Here is a 19,679-nt window from a genome sequence, read left to right on the forward strand (position 1 = left end):
ATATTTACGTACGACTGGCAGACAATACTGAATGAGAAGACGCTAATTGTCAGGGGGAAGGGCCGTGTTTTTCCACTTCAACCTTTAGAGGGATAAACAATTGTCATCTCCATCTGAGATATACAGTTCTGTTGGTGAGGCGTAGGCGTATGGCTCGATGTGTTTGTCTTCACGGGTGCTATCACTTAGCAACTACTGTAAATGAAGCTCACTAATGAAACAGCATCCCTCCGAGACATGTATGAACGAACTCCCACGCGGATCGTGCGTGAACACGATTTAAAAGGAAAATGCAAATCCATAAAGTGATCAATGGTATGATGTATTATTGCAGTTTTTGCAAGCATTAACCTTTTTTACCTCTCTGTCAATTTCTGTATCTTTTCATATTTGTATGCGTGTTCAGGTTTGTCGTGAGTTCCAGCGGGGCAACTGTGCTCGAGGCGAGACCGACTGCCGCTTTGCCCACCCGTGTGACAGCCCCATGATCGACACCAGTGACAATACGGTCACTGTCTGCATGGACTACATCAAAAGCCGTTGTTCCCGTGAGAAGTGCAAGTACTTCCACCCGCCGGCCCATTTGCAGGCGAAGATCAAGGCTACCCAACACCAAGCCAACCAGACGGCAGTGGCTGCCCAAGCCGTCGCTACGACAGCGGCCATGGTGAGAGCGCAGTCTCGATTCACAAATGTTTGCCATTGCAATAGAGCGTAGCTTTGTGATATAAAACATATAGAAGCTATACTGTACAGTAGGGCTGCACAAAAATATTGTTGTCGCGATAACGGCACATGCAAAGACCTGCAAGAAATTTCAAATGGAATCTTTGCTTTAATGCGTCAAACATAGACCAATCAGATGCATCTTTAAATCCACATTATCCTATAAGAGATCGGTATCTAGGGGCATTACTAAAATGATAAGGTACTGCAATTAATGCGCTAAAATAAAAAAAAATATTTCTTTCACTTAATCATAAAAGTGTCATTTCTTTGGGTACATGTCCAAGTCACATCAGTTGCGCAATACTCAACACATTGCATGCTTTTCCGAAATGGTGCAGCCCTACTGTACAGTGCAAAAGTCGTTTTGTTTGATTAATTTTTAATGACAGAATTAATATTGACATAATTAAACAGTACAAAAGCTGTTCAAATAAGAGATGGATAGATATTAGGATCTTGGATCATGCAAAAGATACAGAAATAATTTCAAGAAATCAGAAGTAAGTACTTTTAGAGGCTTTCATGTTCCCTTTTGGGTGTTACTGACGATGAAAACATCCATTGAAGAATCATAATGACACCAGCCAAATCAACACACATATATTAATTTTTTTAACCTAGGCTTATTATAGAATTTTCTAAAATAACAATACGGGCCATTTGCACAGTAATGTACGTAGCATTTAACAGATGCATCATCGCCTTTAAATTGAATACATTCTCTCTTGCACACACATGGGCCGTTCATTTGTGATGCCCCCACAGTAACATTAAATGTGGAGCCCTGTTTTGTCATTACTGTATCAAGCACCCGCCCACCTCTGCAAGATCATTCCAGTAGGTTCCAGTGTACAGTCCACTGACAATGATCCTCCCAACGTGAGGTCCTTTCAAAAATAACACTGCATAAACAATCTGAGCATTTTTTTATTGTACAATGCCCTTGGGTTCAGACAGTACATAAAGCACCCCCCACCCCTCCCGTTACCCCTCCCTGTTCTTGATGAGTTCAGCTCTCAGCAGTTCAGTACTAATGAAATCAAGGATGGATGAGAAAGTCACATCACTTCCCCCAGCTAGGCTGGCCAACAGACTGGTGGAAATGTTGGCAAAATGGTGGACATGCGTGTGTTAGCGTCACCCCCACCCTCTCCCAGGCTCCTTATAGCGCTCCCGTTAGCCGCTGCATTTTCTTTAACACCTGTCTGTTTTTCCCTGCCCGGCACGTTAACTCACTGGCAAACGTCATTGCTGCTTTGCTCTCCCTGTCCCCGTCCTCCATCATGGGCTAGGCCAGGGATGTCAAACTCTTTTTTTTTCGCGGGCCGTATTGTAGTCATAGCTTCTTTCGGAAGGCCATTATGACTGTCAACCCAAATGAATGTATGAGCACCTCATATTATATACAGTAAAAGCTACAAAACAAACTGACAAATAACTCATTTTGAAATCAGACGAATAAAAACTGGTCAAATATTTTAAAAAAAAAGATATTAAAAGTGAAGACAATTTGCAATTCTAGTAATGACACATGAATTTGATGCACAATTTGTCTTCGCGGGCCACATAAAATGATGGCGGGCCGTATCTGGCCCCCGGACCTTGAGTTTGACACCTGTGGGCTAGGCAAAGCGGCTGGAACACGAAATCCAAAGCCAAGGCCACTTGGGACAAAGCGGCGACCCCTCGGTGCAATCTATTTGCACAGTCCCTTTGCTCATTAAGTCCCCCATTTCTGTTCATCTTCTTCACTTTACAACGTGGTCCTCATGTGCCCCATCTTATCAACTTGAATTGTATATTCAGCCAGCCGCAGTAAGATGCCGTGCTGGAGGTGAGTGAGGTTAACCTTGGGTTGAGTTGTTTAGTCAGCACCTTTCATCCAATTGTCTTTGAGCCAGAGCCATGAAACCATTATTACTTTGCCGTTGTAAAGGTCACTATCCATAGATCACGTTAGTAATCTAAAACAGGAAAACTAAAGTGGATTTTTTCTGTTTTGGGTGTCGTTTGAGTGTGCCACAGTCTTTGTCGCTTGCCAAGAGCTCGCTCTTACGCAGTGGTGTGCTGCCGCCTTTGCTTCTCATTTCATGGCCGAGCTCCATCCTCCATTATGAACTAATCTCACTGTTTATTCATGCCACAGCACATCAGTACGATATTGTGATGCAATTTGCACACAACACACCAAGGCGTCCGCACGGACCCCTTTTTGAATTCCATCTCTTTTAGATGGGGTCATCATTGCACGGCCAACTTTGTCTTGCTACTTGATAGAACTTTGATACTGCCGCCCAAATATTTCTTGGAGAATAAACAGCGCTCCACATGAAATGATTGAATTAAATCACAATCAAGTACATGCTGCGGGATGGCTTGAACAAACAACTACCTCACATCATCCAAAAAACAATTTAGTTCCGTTTTGTATTCATCCTGATGCATTTTGTCGCTGTCAAAAGTTGTAGTTAGTCTCGCCACTAAATTGTTTGTCCAGTCGTAATGACCGACAACAGCCTCGCTTTTGTCACTCTAAATGTTTGAACTAATTCAAAAAGTAGCAAATGTTTAGTAGACCAAAGAGTTTTTTGTTGATGTGCATGCCTATTGTTTTGTATGCGGTATACTTGCATTCAGATTCTTTTTTGTTTTTGTTTTTTTCCTTCTCACCTATCCACAATGCAATGCCGTCCCCCATGATGCACCTCTGCTTGCTGTTACCTGTATGTTAATACGCTTGATCCCATTGGCCCACTGCCATCATGTGCTCGCTGCCTGCTAATTAAAGACTCAGTCGACTGCCAAAGCAATGAAGCGACCCCTCGAGGCAACTGTAGACCTGGTACTTTGACCTTTCACCTTTTGCTTTGCATGTAGCTTCTTTAATTGTACTGTAGCCACTCACAAAGTTTAAGTTGGCTCTTTTGCTTTTGTGAAATGCTGTAATGCACTTGGAACTTTCATAGTCTATTAACGTACACCAGTGGCAATTGCAGCTTTATATTGATGAAAAGAGTTTAATGATAAAATAATTCTATCTGTACAATTTTCTGAATATTCTTGCTAGGGTGTAGTTTCTTGTCCATTTTTTGCCTTTATACGTTGAGCATAATCAGACTGTAGAGTTGCAATTTCCTTGTTGATTTTTCCTCGTATAAATGGTGTGCTCGTGTTTGTTTTTCCCGGTGGCCAGGCGTTTCCCCACAGCGTCCTTCAGCCACTACCAAAGAGAGCGGCACTGGAGAAGAGCAATGGTGCAAACTCCGTATTTAACCCCAGTGTCTTGCACTATCAGCAGGCTCTGGCCAACGCACAGCTCCAGCAGCATGCTTTTTTTCCCACAGGTAAGTGAAGACAAGCTAGACGAGTTACTATGGGCCATTTTGGGGGGAACTGGAGGGTCAATTAACTCATTCAGTTAAAATGGATCTTTGACGTCTATATCCACCAATGGCAGTGAATGAGTAAATTAGGGCTTGAATGTTGTGTCTCTGTGAGTAAGAAGCTACTGATAGCGTTATCAGGACCATTGTGAGTTTTCATTTCAACACTACGAGCTCAGTTACGCCCTTTGTAGAAGTCTCACCTTGATGGTCCAGCTGAGTCAGCTATTCTGAACTGTGGCTAAAACATGAGCCTGTAAGCATGCCCATCTGCAATCAGGTTTGTGTTATGGGTGATGGGTGGACTTTTGGCACCATCTTCATTTTCAAGTATGGCTGCAGATTGGATTTAAAATATAATATTCAAACAATCCAGCAGAGATTTTGTACAGATCTATAACTAAAGGAACTGGTTAAGTCACCTTAGCTAAATGATGAGGCTTGGCCTTGCTGATGTTTGGCTGCACATTTTGTTGCTAATCGACTTGGTCAGCGGGAACCCCTCTGCTTGCATTCCATCAACACTGTAACTTTGTCTAATCTGTGGCTCTCCTCTGTGTCAATTAATTCATACGCCCTCCCCACTCCCTCTTTTCTCTTTGCATGAAAACACCAGGGTCAGTCCTGTGCATGACGCCTGCTAGCAGTCTTGGTAGGTTCTGGCCTTCACTTACGTTTTGTTTCTCCTTTTAGCTCACACTCGGCACCCACGCACACATTCACTACATGGAACAACTGCGGATGATAATTGCATGTTGTTGGATTATTTCATTTCAGTGTAAACCAAACGTCAAGTGGTCGTATTGTTTTGTTTTAATCACAGAGGCGTTGTCTTGTTAAGTTGTTGATCAGAGAACTTCAATTAGATACTCAGAGGGACTCATCCACTTAGCTTTCTTGGGGCAGGATGGGAATAAAAAAATGTCCACGCTAATAAATCATGAGTAAAGGCTGAATCAAGCAGAATTTTTGGAAAGATGAGCTGGAGGGTATTCCAGAAAGCAGGTTCTCTGAGGATGATAAGCCTGAAATCAGGGTTGCTAGTTCCAAGAAGAGAACTAGTAAGTGAAACTCTTGAGTCACTCATCATGGCAACCGACTCAGTCCTCGATCCTAACTTGTGATTGTAATCTGCTTGTCTCCTCTTTTATCCTCATGTTTTTTTTTTCTCTTGTTTTCTTTTCTGTCCTCTTCCTCGCTTTGCCTTGTGAATGGTTGCATGCCATCTGCTGGTGTAACCCTAACGACGGCTTGCTGGCTCACTGTAACATCCGCCGCCATTACCACCGCCATCTGCGACAACAACAAACAAACAACAACACTGACACGCACGTGACACGCCTGTTTCCATGACTGTCATACTGCACCAACTCCTGCGCTCTCGCCCTGCTCTTTCTCATCCTCAAAACAAAGTCCCAATGATGTACAGTGCTACGCCTGCTACTGTCTCTGCAGCAACAACTCCAGCCACAAGTGTCCCCTACGCAGCAACAGCTCAAGCCAATCAGGTTTGCTCTTTTTAAAGCTTTCTTTCATCAGTCCTCGGAGCTCTGAAGAAGTCTTGCCCTCAAATACAAAGTGGTCGTAATGCCACGCCAAGCCCCTCCTTGTCTTCCACCATTTTGGTGCCACTCAAGCAAGTGGGAGTCTCACAGGGAGCAAAGGAGCCTCCTGCACGGCCTATCAAATTTCCTGAGAAATGCTTTGGCGCTTTGGTCAAGTACTTCTTCAGAGCTCCCACATTTGCAATGTAGTAGTTGCGCTATGTAGCACCACTTCCTGGTTCTGTTCTGCATGTTTTTTTTTGTTTTTTTTAGTTTTCACGTCTCTGATTGTCCAATACTTTACTCCCCTCCATCTTGCAGCAGGGGAATCACTTGTTATTGCTTGTGTGCTACGCAATCACACAGAGTTAGCACATTCATATACATACATTCGGGACATTCTGGTTTCAAACTTGTTCTGCGCTATAAATAGTGTGACATCATAGCAGTGCAACATCACTTGCCAAGTGCTGACATTATGTCCTGGCAAGCAACACAAACAGCATAAATTCCTTTTGCGGACAGAATCCACAGTAATTTTAAATGTTGCTTTTTCCTTTCTTCTTCTTCCACTGTTACATTTAATTGTGACATAAAACAGTGACAGTCCTCAGTCACCACAGACTGTAATGTGTTGCTATTAAAACGACAAAGCTGTCAGAATGTTATCCAGAACACTTTGTTTATCATTATGGTTAAAACTAAAGCAAGTAGTAGCCCGAGGATGAATTTACATTGCATGGTTGAAGTGACAGTCCCAATTTTTTGCTCAATTGGGATATACGTGTCAGCGCAAAGAGGAAAAGAAAATACATGGAATCAAAGATGTCCTCATTTCAGAATCAGGCCGCCTTCATATGAGGATATAAATCTACTAACCACTCAGATATCTGCCAGTCCAAGCGCCAGTGGAGCATTAACACAGACCGGATACAAACCAGCAATGCAAGCTTGACCTCATCTGTCTGTTCTGTTGAGTGACGTAAACTACTCTTTCCAAACCTTCATTGTACCAAGGCGCATATTTCACTTTGGAAAAAATGTCACGGTACACCACTTAAGAAAATCAATAACACAGAGATTATTCGTGTACTTTCTTTCATTCATTCATGCTTAGAAAATGCACTGATCGCCCACGTGCGAGTAATGGACTGGCACCGTCTCCACATTTAGGAACAAAATGCATTCAGGGGAAGTCTGAAGCTCTGCAAACAACAAGTTTTCCCTTCTAATGTGGGCCAGTTGATCAATTAGCGCATTTCCCAAGAGATCCAGCAATGTCCGCCTTATTCAGTGCACAAGATGACAGAGTTGTGCCAGGCTGCTTTACCTTATCAAATACCCTGAACATCTGACAGTTCTTAGCTGAGAAGAACATCACCACGCTGGAGATAGCCTCCTCACTCACCCATCCTGGTTCAGGGATTTTTTTTTTTTTTGTGCAATCATTAGTGACGATCTGGCAATGTTTGTCATTTCCTGCCACATGTGAGCTCTGTGGGGACATGTCCAGTAATTGTCTGCAGGAAGTGGTGCCACAGTTTAAACGTGCATGTGGAATAATTGAAAACGGTGATGTCATTCTGTCTGCCACCGTGTGACCTCGCGGCTGGGCCCTCCCCTCTCACGAGAGATGGTTTCCCTGGCAACATTGAATAAACAATTATTTTTAGATATTGCTAAGACACACTGGCCACAACTTTAGGTACATATTAAAGACAGCTGCTCTTATCTGTCTCAATCACATATGCGTTTGACATGAATGGACAAATTATATACATTCACTTTTACACATAAAGACAGACAACATTTAAAATGCTAATAAATGAGTTAGAGTGAGTTGGCACACATCAAACCTTTTTACTTTAACTAGCATTGGTCGCGGGATACAAATTATACGACAGCGCCTCCTTCTGCCGTAGGCTGGATTTTCATCCCATGAAACTCCCCAAGTGACAAGACTCCTTCCCAAAGTAAAAAATATAAAGCTATTGTCAAAATAATTGTTTCCATTTCTATTTAATTTATTAGCTGGTTGTAAGGGTTCTTAAGCCCTATTCGGAATTTTAAATAATATTTAGGAATCACTTTCACCACAGCTCCAGTTACATTTTCTCTCAGGACACCTGTATTTTACACATAAAATATATATTTGCATTTTGTGCATGTATTTTTTGAGATTTCATGGAGGGAAAGAGATTAATCTGTATTTAGACATCAATTGAGATCGAGTTGTGACGTATTGCGGCCGAAAAACTGGCTTTCAGAGATCACAGTCTGTGAATTTGGACACAGCACGAGTTTGTGGTGCATATATTTTATGTCAGGCACTCTGTTTGGGCAGCTAAGGTTTTGAGAAGACATTAGGTTTGTTTGCAGCAATTATAATTTCTGTTTCAGTTGGTTTTATACAACTGGGCCATCATTTCCACTACTTCATTTCTGATGGGCAATTTGAGCGTCTGTGTATGCTGATTTTTTTTCATATTTTCCAAATGGAATACAACTGAACTGTGCATCGAAACGCTGACCTGCAGAGTAGAGATTTGTCTCTCTCCTATGAGTAATTGGATATCGGTCCAAAGGGCAACAGAAAAACAAATGTTTTGATTCTGACGAAAATGCAATTGAGTGCTGGGTAAAATATCTCAATAAATGTTTCTCTCTTTCTTTGTGTGTCTCCCCCTGCAGATCATTCTAAAGTAAACGCCACAAAAGCGCTGGATTGTGAAGGAGGTGCACTCCAAAACCCCAATCTGCTCACGTGTAAATACTATTTTACCTCTCCCATAGAGGTGCAGCAACCTGCATGCTAAGAGTCTCACACATAAATGCACTTATGGCAGTGTCAGTGCAACACACAGGCACCATATAGTGTGTATGATTTTTTTTTTTTTTTTAGTGACTCTAAAAGTCAAATATATTGGTAATGTACGTATTGTGGTTGACACAGAATAGGCACACCACAGTGGTCATTGAAACCCTTTCTTGATTATTTATTTGAGGAATTTCCACACAATTTCTGTCCTTGTTTCGTAAACAACAATATGCTGGATTTGCACATTGACGTTATGGTGCACTCTATTGTACTTAGAGTTAGACAGTCACGGGAAACTTGGAACCACACTGACACGCTTTGATGGCCTCAAGTGTTTTTGTCCAGTGGTGTGAGAATGGCTCTCCTCAGAATGGAATGTGGCAGCTCAAAAGTGGTCCCCGCACATACTGCATCTGCCCTCGATGACCTGAATCGTATCAACCCTGGAAGCATTTTGCCAAAGCCCGACCTGGAGAAGATGTTTTTTTTTGTTGTTTTTTTTATCATGTCCCAAAGCTGCTTAGAACAACAACACAACGATGATTTGCGGAGGTGCCGCCTTTTTAAACTGCATCCAGCTGGGGTGGTCGGCTTGGTGCTCCGAGTCAGTGCCAAGGACTTGATGGGGCTTAGTCCCAGACATCCCAAGCCATGTGTGTATGTGCGTGCGCATGAGAACGGATAGTCTGCCGGCAGACGTGGGAGCATGGCGGACTCGGTGACGGCATGTTTTGGTGCTTAACCAAATGCTGAAGACTTGAACTCGAGGGCTACCTGGCTCCACAATCACCCGCAATTCTCTTTCACCCTAGAAAACTGTAGAAGTGCCTAAACATGCTCACCTGGATGATAGCCAGTTGCAGACAAGCTGGTGTCACGTTTAGCGTGGGGGAAGAAAAAACTATATTTTTTTCTACCAACTGTCCATTGAGATCACAAGTGTCTTTCTGGATCACCAACTAGCTCTCACAATGTACCATCATTTATTACCGGTAATTTACAAGAGGAATATATAAGTGAGAAGGTTAAAAAAAATAAAACTTGCGTGTAATGTATATATGTAATTTAGTTTCTGGTTATAGAATTGTGTTTAAAGTTTGTGCTATGTGTGCTTTCAAAATATGTTTGGACTCGGCTCCACCTGCACTTCAAGCAAGTCAAGGACATGAAATGTTCTTGTATTGTTTTTTTTAAACCAATCGGCATAGTTCATAGTGTAATATGTTTTAAAGATAATTTAGGAAAAAAGATTTTTATTTGTGTATGTTCTAGCCCAAAACAAATGTAATTTCATGGTGCTTGATGACCATAGACAATCCACAACTTTGGGTTTCATTCTCCTTGATTGTCTTCATGCATCTCGTTGTGTGTTTTATTTGTGATTGGGGCTTAAAAGGGTTACTCTTAATTTATCTTTACTCTTTATTGATCTTCGCCCTCACGTTAATTAATATGTTGTAAAAATATTTGAAATGAATGTAACTTATTGAGCTGTGTCACACCGTGCTTTGTCAGCGGTGTGGAGGTGGAAGCTTCCAAGTCCACCTATAGACTGCTGGAAGTTGCTAGACCTAGATGGCCTTCTTGCTGGAAAGAGGGAGGTAAAAAAAAAAAAAAAAGAATGATGTTTCAGAAGTGAGAGTGTAGGAATAGAGTTGCTTGTGTTGTTGGAGAAACAAAAATATGTTTATTGTATAGATGACATTTTAGCCGGAAAAAAAAAGAGAAGGATAACTTTTAAAAAGGGTGTACTCTGGTATGCTAGTATTTCATAACAATATTAAGTTGTTGCTGTGGCAACCAAATGTTGCAGTTGCTAAAGTTTGGTATTTTTGTAAAAGACATTGTTTGACCTACCCCCACCGAATTAGGTACACAAGTTAGATTGTAGTCAAGACATTAACATTTCTTATTCTTCACTGAGATTGTAACCACAAACTAATATTTTCACTAGAAAACAACAGCCGCTGTAGAGCTGTGACACTCACTAGAATGAATCACCATATAAGTATATAAATATGTACACACAATAGCAAAATCTATCAATGTTGATAAGGACCTTCAGGCTCTTCACTGATTTGATTTATTCAGTGTAACGCAAGAGTTAAGGATAGCACTTTTCACAGTGGAGATTTGCAACAGTCAACCATGTGTTTTTTAAGTGAATGTAGTTGAAGGGGGCGGTGCACTTGAGACGTCCTTGTTTCACCCACAAAGTCCTTGTTTTACCCACAAAGTCCTTGATGTGTATTTTAAGCATAGACAGTGGATGGTAAGAGAAGGCCAACGGAAGAACTTTGGTTCTCTGAGCAGACTCTGGGTATCCAAATTCATTGCCTTATCTGAAGTCTGTTGCGTGTATATTGGTTTTTTTTTTGTAAACTATTTGTAGGGACGTTCTTTACTTGACCCCTTCGTACTTTCATTTCAAATAAAGGAATAACTATTGCTATGTGAAGCCATGTTTTTTGAGTTGAAGCAGTACAACGGAGTCACCAGTCGAGGATAAGGAACTTGATGACCCCTGTGTGAGAAAGTGTAATGCATTGTTTTGGCCAACAGAGGGGGCCACACGCGAGACGGTTGGAGACTGTGCCATCCTTGCTTCTGTGCGCCCAACCAACCATTCAATAGTTTTGCTGTAATCTTTTTGGGAGAAATGTATTCTTTACATTATGTTCCTTTTAGTCAAATGTGCTTTGGTTCCAGCGAGGTAGTGTAAATTCTATCGAAAGAAATAAATAAAAGTCAATGTCACCTTTGTGGTTGTCTCTCATCACTTCCCCTGGGCCAGTTGAAATGCTACATAAAAATATTACCCATAACAAGAAACATTTACCATAATACTCCACCAAATAGTAATATTTTAAAAATATATCGGAATGGTCCTCAGCAAGGACGGCTCCAGGATTTTTTTTCTCTATAGACTTAGAAATAGTGGGGGGGCTAAGAAACCAAGTCATTAATATATTTTATTCATGATTACTGAAAATGAAAAACACTTCTCGGTAATAACAATATGTAACAGTATAATCGTTCTTGTTTATCGGACTAGCCTAGACTAACGCAATTGTAAATTCATGATTACTGAAAATGAAAAACACTGGATAGAAAATACTTCTAGGTCATAACAATAATCGTTTTTGTTAATTAGACTGAGAGATTATTCTGATTTTTTGACTCCAAATAAGAGACCCATCATTACTAAGATCACCCTTGGTTTAATTGTGTTCCATTTATCAATAATGTGTAATACTAAGTGTCAAGTATAACTGTGGACGAGTCTGTTATTGGCAATGTTTATGTGATATTTTCCCTTGTATTATTTTCTAATGTTACTTTGTTTTCGTTACAGTGCAGCTCGTGGGTGTACCTAATATAGTGTCCGGTAAGAGTTACCTCCCTTCTATTATATGTGACATGCCGGAAACGTCTGCCTGATGCACGGAATCCAAAGGCGTGGATTCCCTGCACTTTTTTTTTTTTTTTTTTTGTCTTCTCGGGGACAAAAAGACATTCGCCTTTCCTTCCACTGATCGTCGCTGCACACTGAAGGGGGAAAATGTCGTTTTAGCACATTTGCAAGATGTGCAGCCGGCTCGTTTCTAATTATAGCCAGTCTTATTTCTGCCTATTGCATTATGGATGCCCGTGGAAGGGGGTTCCGTCCAGATAGCGTGGGAACGTCTCCGTAGAGGCTGAATGCAACATCCCCTCCGCCTGCACCGCATTCGGCGCGTCGTGGCCGCGGCGTGAGCGCACAACGCGAGGTCGGGATGTGGCGGATGTGAAAGCGGGGCGCGATGCGGGAGTACAAAGTGGTGGTGCTCGGCAGCGGCGGGGTGGGCAAGTCGGCCCTGACCGTGCAGTTCGTCACCGGAACATTCATCGAAAAATATGACCCGACCATCGAAGACTTCTACCGGAAGGAGATCGAGGTGGACTCGTCCCCGTCGGTGCTGGAGATCCTCGACACGGCCGGCACCGAGCAGTTCGCCTCCATGCGGGACCTTTACATCAGGAACGGCCAAGGCTTCATCCTGGTCTACAGTCTGGTCAACCAGCAGAGCTTTCAGGACATCAAACCCATGAGGGACCAGATTATCAGGGTCAAGAGGTGAGTTTGCAATTTGCAGGGTGTGGATGGACGGACGGACAGACAGACAGACAGACAGACAGACAGACAGACAGACAGACAGACAGACAGACAGACAGGTAATATTCTACTGTAAACTAAGCAGCATCAGGCTAGCTTGGATGGGAAGCTTGAAAACAAAAACAAAAAAATGGGAATAAGATAAATTCATAAATATACACAAATGAGTACAGTGACATTTTGTGTTAAAAAGCAGTTGCTGAGCCTTGCGGTTATACACTCACACACATGACTAGCTCGGGATGTTCTTCTGATCACTTAGTTCAGACCATTACTCAACAAATCCACTGAGCTCATCCCACAAGCTCACAAGCACAGTTGGGCCTTATCTTGGATGGCTTTCATAAGATGACAAGACTGTAAAAAGTCCCTTTGAAACATCATGTGACTGACAGGGCCTTGTTATGCTCGACACTCACTGATCTATTATAAACAGTTTGGGATGAGGAATGTTTGATGAGCAATTTAAAATTATGCATATTTTGCTCCTGGTGCATTTAGTGTCACTGCATGTTAATGGTTGTCTGTTAATATGTGCCCTGAGATAGACTAGCAACATTCCTATCAAATCAAAGTAATAAAAGGCCACATTATCAGATGCCTCTGCAATTATGCTAAGGTGATGATTCTGGGGTGTAAATTGTGTTGAGTGTAATAAAGCCTTCCAAATGGGCTTGGAAAACAATTGAGCCAAGAATCTGTTCAATTCCTGAGATAGCAAATTCTCTCATGTGGTCAACTTAGCCTTGGAGAACGTTTTAAAATGAGCAGCTATGTTGTGATGAGTGGCTCAACTAAAGATATTTTTGCACCATATTTGCAACTCATTTTGCTGAGAATCAAAATAACCTGGAAATGAAAAAAAAAAAAAATCTGTTTCAGTGTAATGTGTGTGTTTGTGTGTATGCTGTGCACAAATGAGTCGTAATTCGACCACTGGTTCGATTGGGCATGGCATAATGAATATCGATTTATAATTTTTCTCACTCGGATGAGATGGTGTGACATCACAGCAACTGTCGTTTTGTTGTTAGAGCGAGTCTGACAGTTACGGACCAACTGTACCCCGACACCATCAGTGACTCACATAATAATTCATTCAGGGTGGTTATTGTTACTGGTTATTGTTTTGGTCCAATTTTAGATCCATCTGCTCGTATTGTTTTTTGGTAGTTGGCTCAAAGCTAACCAGAGCGCCGGCGGCATCCGTGTAAATAAAATGGCAGTTCTGGTGATGGCAAGTCTCATTCGAATCTGCAAAATTATAAATCGATCATCAATTAGGCCATGTTTAATCGAACAAATGAACAAATTATGATATATTTGTGCACAGCACAGGTGCCCACCAAGTGTGCATGTGGCATATAAATAGTACATACCCTTATTTCACACAACTCTGCTTCTCAAGTGGCTTTTTACGCTGTAAGAGACGCATTCTTATATAATCATAACATCTGTCTGATTAGTCTATGTTTGTTGGGGTTTTTTTCCTTCCAAAATGCACAGCAGCTTGCAAAAGTCTATTTAGAATGAGAAGAATGGAGGGTTCAACAAAACAAGATGGCCCTGCACACTCGGACTGAGATTCAGTACAAATGCTATGTGAATTTAAAAATTACAATAATGTCATTTTGATATTTATGCTATGTAATTACCTTAGCAATGCCTTGGAAAGTCATACGCACACTTTATGATGATTGTGAATTTATTCTAATTTAAGACATTATTTACAGTACCGGGTACTCTGGTTTCCTCCCACATCCCAAAAACATGCTTGGTAGGCCAGTTGCCCCTAGGTGTGAGTGTGACCAGTTCAGGGTGTCCCCCGCCTACTGCCCGAAGACTGCTGGGATAGGCTCCAGCATGCCCGTGACCCTCATGAGGACCATAACCGGTTCAGATAATGGAAAAATGAGTGTTGATTGATTTGTGTTTGTATATGATACTGTCAGTCAGTTAGCAGCAGAGACAATGTGACACCGAGGCCAGGGTGTGCAAAAGTGCTAGTTAAGCCCCGCCAGCATTTTATTTAAAATCTGGGTTAGGCTCCAGCACACCCACAACCCTTTAAGCAGTTCAGAAAATGGATGAATGGATTCCAAAATAGTATCCGTCCATCCATCCATCCATCTACCGCTTATCCGGGCGGGGTCAGGTCGAGGATGCAGCAGCTTCAGCAGGGAAGCTCAACGTTCCATCTCCCCATCTACTTCTTCCAGCTAGTCCGGAGACATCTCAAGGTTTTCCCAGGCCAGCAGAGAGACAATGTGTTGATTTTTTTTTCTATTTATTCGATTTTATTTTATCAAGTCGATATATTCAGATATATCTACTATAAAAATGTGAATAAATTCAACAAAAAGTTCTTTCAGTGCATTTTAGGACCGTTAAGATCAAACTGCAGGCTGATTTCTTCCTTGTCATGTGCGGGGCCTCACAAGGTCCCATGATGATGATAACGACTCGCTGTTGAAGTCTGCTTTTACTGTGGGAAAAAAAACAATGCTTTTCCGTTGGTGCAGACGTTCCAACGAGCACCAGATGAATTTTGCAGCAGACGAGGGGCTCGATTGGCCCGTCGCAAAGAGTTAATAAGGCACCCTGTCCGCGTTGTGTTCACGGGGCATCGACATCACGTTATGGACCCTTTAGGAGATCATCCTGCTGATCCAATTTTGTGCTGAGCCAGCCAACAACATGCGGTGAAGTTGCATGAACCCACTCACCAGAACTTAATGGAATTGAGTTGGGTTTGAAGCCAAAAAGACATCAGGCGTCCATTAGGGAGTCGTGTAAACTGGAATGCGGGGCTCTTATGTGGGAAAGAATGTGTGCTGCAGACATCTGCTCTCACACGAGCTTGCATGCTATTCCATGGCGCAGGTTACAAAATAGCATTGTGCCATTCTGTGATTTCCAGTGTCATACTTTTTCCCGACACACAATCGGATCATCTCGTTCCGCTTGTGCTGAATCGGTTGGGGGTGAAGCCGCTTCAAAGTTGCCTTTTCACGCTGCACTGATGCTGTGTCTAATAGCAGGAGGGGAGTGGGAACAGGGCGGAGACCAAAACAACGCATCTCAGGGGGCTCCCCAGTGTGGCCTCAAAGAAGCATTTGGACCTCAGGCTTTTAGCGTTGGCCAAGAGCAAAAAGCAAGTCATTAAAGCGGTCAGTCTTTTGGAAAGCAAGCAATGAAGGGACATCAGTCAAGTGCATGCAGCCCGCTAAACATTTTTCTCATATCTGTTGGCCACCAATAATAAATAAATAAACTAATATTACTTCTCTGACTCTTTTGACGAGTCACGACAATGAGAACATGATTGAAACTGTCACACCAGGTCTGCTGGACTGGTCCAATCTCTTTTTTTTTTTTTTGTTATTGCTAAGTAGCACAGAGAGCCAGAAGATTAGTGGAGGACTTCTTTTAGAACTCACACACAACTTCTGATGTTGTGTGTTTTGTTTGTGTATTTTTTGTGTGGCACACACAGATTGGCTGCAGCTAATTAACAGCAGATGAAGAATTCTGCATTCAAGCCCTTCATCCTGATTTGCTTGCTGCTGCTTTGAGGCTTGTGAAATTGCAATTTTGCACAGCAGGTAGCTTTAATAAGGCTACGTCTGCCCTGAAGATATAAGCGAAAGATCCCAACTTTTTTTTTTTTTTTTTTACAAGTAAACATTGCTGCTCTTTGTGTTATGTTCCCGGCACAGCAACCCTTAGCGGTAATTAGCTCCAACAAAAGTGTGACTCAGTATTTTAATGACAATGAAGCATGTTTGCAGCTTTATAGCCACATTAAGAACAAACATGAAGGTTGGTGGGCTACATGCTCCCTCTAAGGCACAGAGAAAGTTACATCTCAAGTAGAAATTGTCAAATGTTAAACACACTTTACATTCAATTGTTTTTTAGTTACAGTAAAAAATGTGCTTTTAACATGCAAATATATTAGCACAACTAAAACCGTACCAAATAAAATGTATGATAGCTGGACTGAGACATATCTCCGTAAAAAAATCAATAACTGCTGTTCAGATAGGGCAAGAACATGGGAAGTTAAATATATGGCAAAATTTAGAAGTGTCAATCGTTAAATAACCGATGATCAAAATCCGACTATCCAATACAAAACAACTTTAATTATGTAGTGCATTTTACAACAAAAGGGTGGCTCGGTGGAGCACTGGTTAGCACATCCGCCTCACAGTTCGGAGGGTCCAGGTTTGATTCCACCTCCGGACATCAAATGCCACGTCTTACAGACTTCCCGTGAGTCTAGTTAGTTGAAATGATCAGAAACTCCTGAGGTGCATCAAAGTGGCACCTTCTGTTTAATTGTACAAGTGAACATAATTTGGCCAATTGATCGCTGACCCGCCAGTGTATTCCTACTGGGGGCACCACGAGCATTCCAATGAAACGCCACGCAGTAGATGACGAATCCCTGCGAGGCAGAGCAGTGGCAGCGTGCAGCCCGGCATGGCAATAAGCAAGCTCTTCAGCCGCTACCTCATTCCCTGTGTCTTTGTCGATATATTTAGAGTTTCTCCTTCGAGACTGTCAGCTTGCATTTGCCCACGTGGCTCTTGTCCTTGTTCACACCCTCAATGCACACACAGGTCGGATGACGAGCATGGCCACTCTTCCGTCCTTTGTAAGGGATGCGGCTGCCTTCCCTCCGGGATCTCACAAAAGCAGAGGCAGGAAGCCACAAATCAGCATCCTATTGGTGGACACTACCTGGAGAAGAGTGTCAGTCAGACAACCAGCTGAAAAAAAAAAGACAAAGACTTGATAAATTTTGTTTTCTAAAAAGAGTCAGTGAGGTGTAGAGAAGCACTTTCCATGCAGGCATTGTGTGTTCATGGTTGGAAAGTGAGCATGAATGGTTGGCTGGTTACTTTGTGTTCCCTACCATTGACTAGCACCAGTCACAAAGCGTGACAAGTGGATGCTAAGTGTGTAATACTTCATCTCATTGGAATTTTTCCGAATGTCAGAGACCTTTATTCACGGCCAGCCCAATCAAAACGGATCTTTGACGTCTATATTCGCCAATGGTAGTGAATGAATAAAGAAGCTGTCTTTACTTCTCTCTCGCAGTAGCTGTTTTCAGTTAGTATTCCCGTTATCCATGACTCGCTCCAGGCTGGGGCTCCATCTAGCGATGGCCCAGGGGGGAAGAGAGACGCGTATTTTGCAATAGCAATCATTGGCAGATGCCTTTAGATGCGTCGCTTGCATGCCAAGCAAAGGCATTGTTACAGAGAGGTTTTCATTTGTCGTGACAGTTCTCTAATGGGACCGCCCACAGATATTAGACGCCCACGGAGGACTGGCAGCCTCCTGGGAAGCTGCTTTTGTCGCTTTCTTCTTGCTCCACTGTGCTTGGTTCTTGTGGTTTCAGCAACTGACAGTATGTAGGCCGACACCCGCTGCATCAATGAGTTTTGCTCGGAGGCATCAGGAAGGAAGTTCCTGTCGGAGTGTTTGTACCAAATATGGCTTTGTTTTTTCTTTCCAGGTACCAGCAGGTGCCGGTGGTGCTGGTGGGGAATAAGGTGGACCTGGAGGACGAGAGGGAGGTGTCGCCCGGCGAGGGCCAGGCGCTAGCAGAAGACTGGGGCTGCCCCTTCATGGAGACTTCTGCCAAGAGCAAGACGATGGTGGATGAGCTTTTCACTGAGATCGTGCGGCAGATGGATTTTTGCCCACTGCCAGACCGCAGAGAGGCGTGCTGCCCCGCCTGCAGCGTACAGTAGCGGCTTGACAGATCCCAAGACATGGACAAATAAAATCATGATGAGAGAGTGAAGTTGGAGAGGACTCAAGGAAAAATGTCGCTGTTGCCATTTCTTATTTCCGTGTCAGTCACGCGCTTTGGCTGAGAGGCATGCTGGGAAATGTAGGAAAGCACCCGGTGAAGCAGACAATTGAGATGAAATCTAATCCCTTGGACACAGGGTGGATTTTCTTTGGAACTTCCACATCCATCAGCCCCCTCCTGGTAAACAGCCAATTTCAGGGGCTTTCCCAAAGGCGGCGCAGTGCCAAAAACCACCTTAAAAGCCATCAACAAAGAGGAGCCGTAAATCATTTTGGGAAGCCAAGAAAAAGACAGCGGCAAATATATAACATCTGTCCTGTTTCCTTTCTGCACTCCTCTTGACGGTGCAAAGATCAAACGGCAGATTTCTACACCGATGTCAAACAGCACCACTGTGAAGGTGTCACCCCAGAGGTCGACCCAGCAGTCGGCCCGCCTAACAATGAATGAATGAATAGATGAATGAATGTCCCAAGAATAAAAAGCTGCACCTCTTGAGGAGATATCCCAAACATGGATGATGTGTGCATGAAGTCATACTCTCACGCTGACCTCGAGTACAATCTCACCCAAAGAGACAATGTCAATCAATCATTATTGAAATGTGCAGACACTTGACACCTTACAGATGATACAAATGCCTTGTATGCCTAACATGGTAGTGACAGTGTGTCTTGAATTGCATTAGTTAGTGGATCTCATCAACACTTATTTTCAACTCAAATAAATAAAAACATACATCTTTATGCACCACTGTATCACGTTGTTTTGTGTTCCTTTTCTCTGTGCAGTCACTCCAACAACATGCATGTTAATCTGGGCTCCGCACACACTGATAATCTGGATGAAGTGCAGCCCGAATCCCCCTTAAAGTTTAAAAAAAGATCACATTAACATGTCAGTGAAATATTTTCCTTCGTGATAATCCTGCTGAGAGCAATTTCAGTCAGTAATTGACAGTCATTAATGTTAAACCTATTCAATATTACCAATAACAAATGTTTATGGTCAGCAACAAATGAAATAGTCAATAAACAAGTGATCTGAAACTAGAGAGAAGATTTGACGCTAAATGAAGCACAAATTGATCATCTGACAGTTTGCTCTGGTTCTTCTACAACTACTCTTTGTTCTATTTGCACTTCTGGACCATGCTGCTTTCTCACATGGTACCATGACAAGGTTGTTTGAGGGTAGGAATTTGTGATTGTTG

The 19,679-nt window shown here is 42.5% G+C and overlaps 2 protein-coding genes across 15 annotated transcripts in view; both read left to right on the top strand.

Moving 5' to 3' along the window:
* The window catches only part of LOC148401613 (muscleblind-like protein 2a), a 29,223-nt gene extending 17,988 nt beyond the window's left edge, over nt 1-11,235 (top strand). For 2 of the 14 annotated variants that reach the window (XM_088400771.1, XM_088400781.1), the window contains exons 5-9: nt 407-667; nt 3,518-3,571; nt 3,923-4,073; nt 4,729-4,764; nt 8,348-11,235. In XM_088400771.1, the coding sequence (XP_088256897.1) occupies nt 407-667; nt 3,518-3,571; nt 3,923-4,073; nt 4,729-4,764; nt 8,348-8,472 (627 nt within the window). In that variant the 3' untranslated portion in view covers nt 8,473-11,235. The other 12 variants (XM_088400789.1, XM_088400825.1, XM_088400798.1 and 9 more) reach the window with 12 other exon arrangements.
* A 712-nt stretch (nt 11,236-11,947) lies between these two features.
* Nucleotides 11,948-19,224, top strand: LOC148401614 (ras-related protein Rap-2a-like). The gene is made up of 2 exons (XM_088400879.1): nt 11,948-12,591; nt 18,164-19,224. Exons 1-2 carry the CDS (start codon nt 12,278-12,280, stop codon nt 18,399-18,401), a joined length of 552 nt encoding a protein of 183 aa, XP_088257005.1. The 5' UTR covers nt 11,948-12,277; the 3' UTR covers nt 18,402-19,224.
* The last annotated feature ends 455 nt before the right edge of the window (nt 19,225-19,679 follow it).

This window comes from Syngnathus floridae, chromosome 2 (assembly GCF_059516105.1).
Source record: "Syngnathus floridae isolate MCC-2025c chromosome 2, RoL_Sflo_1.0, whole genome shotgun sequence".
Taxonomy (NCBI): Eukaryota; Metazoa; Chordata; class Actinopteri; order Syngnathiformes; family Syngnathidae; genus Syngnathus; species Syngnathus floridae.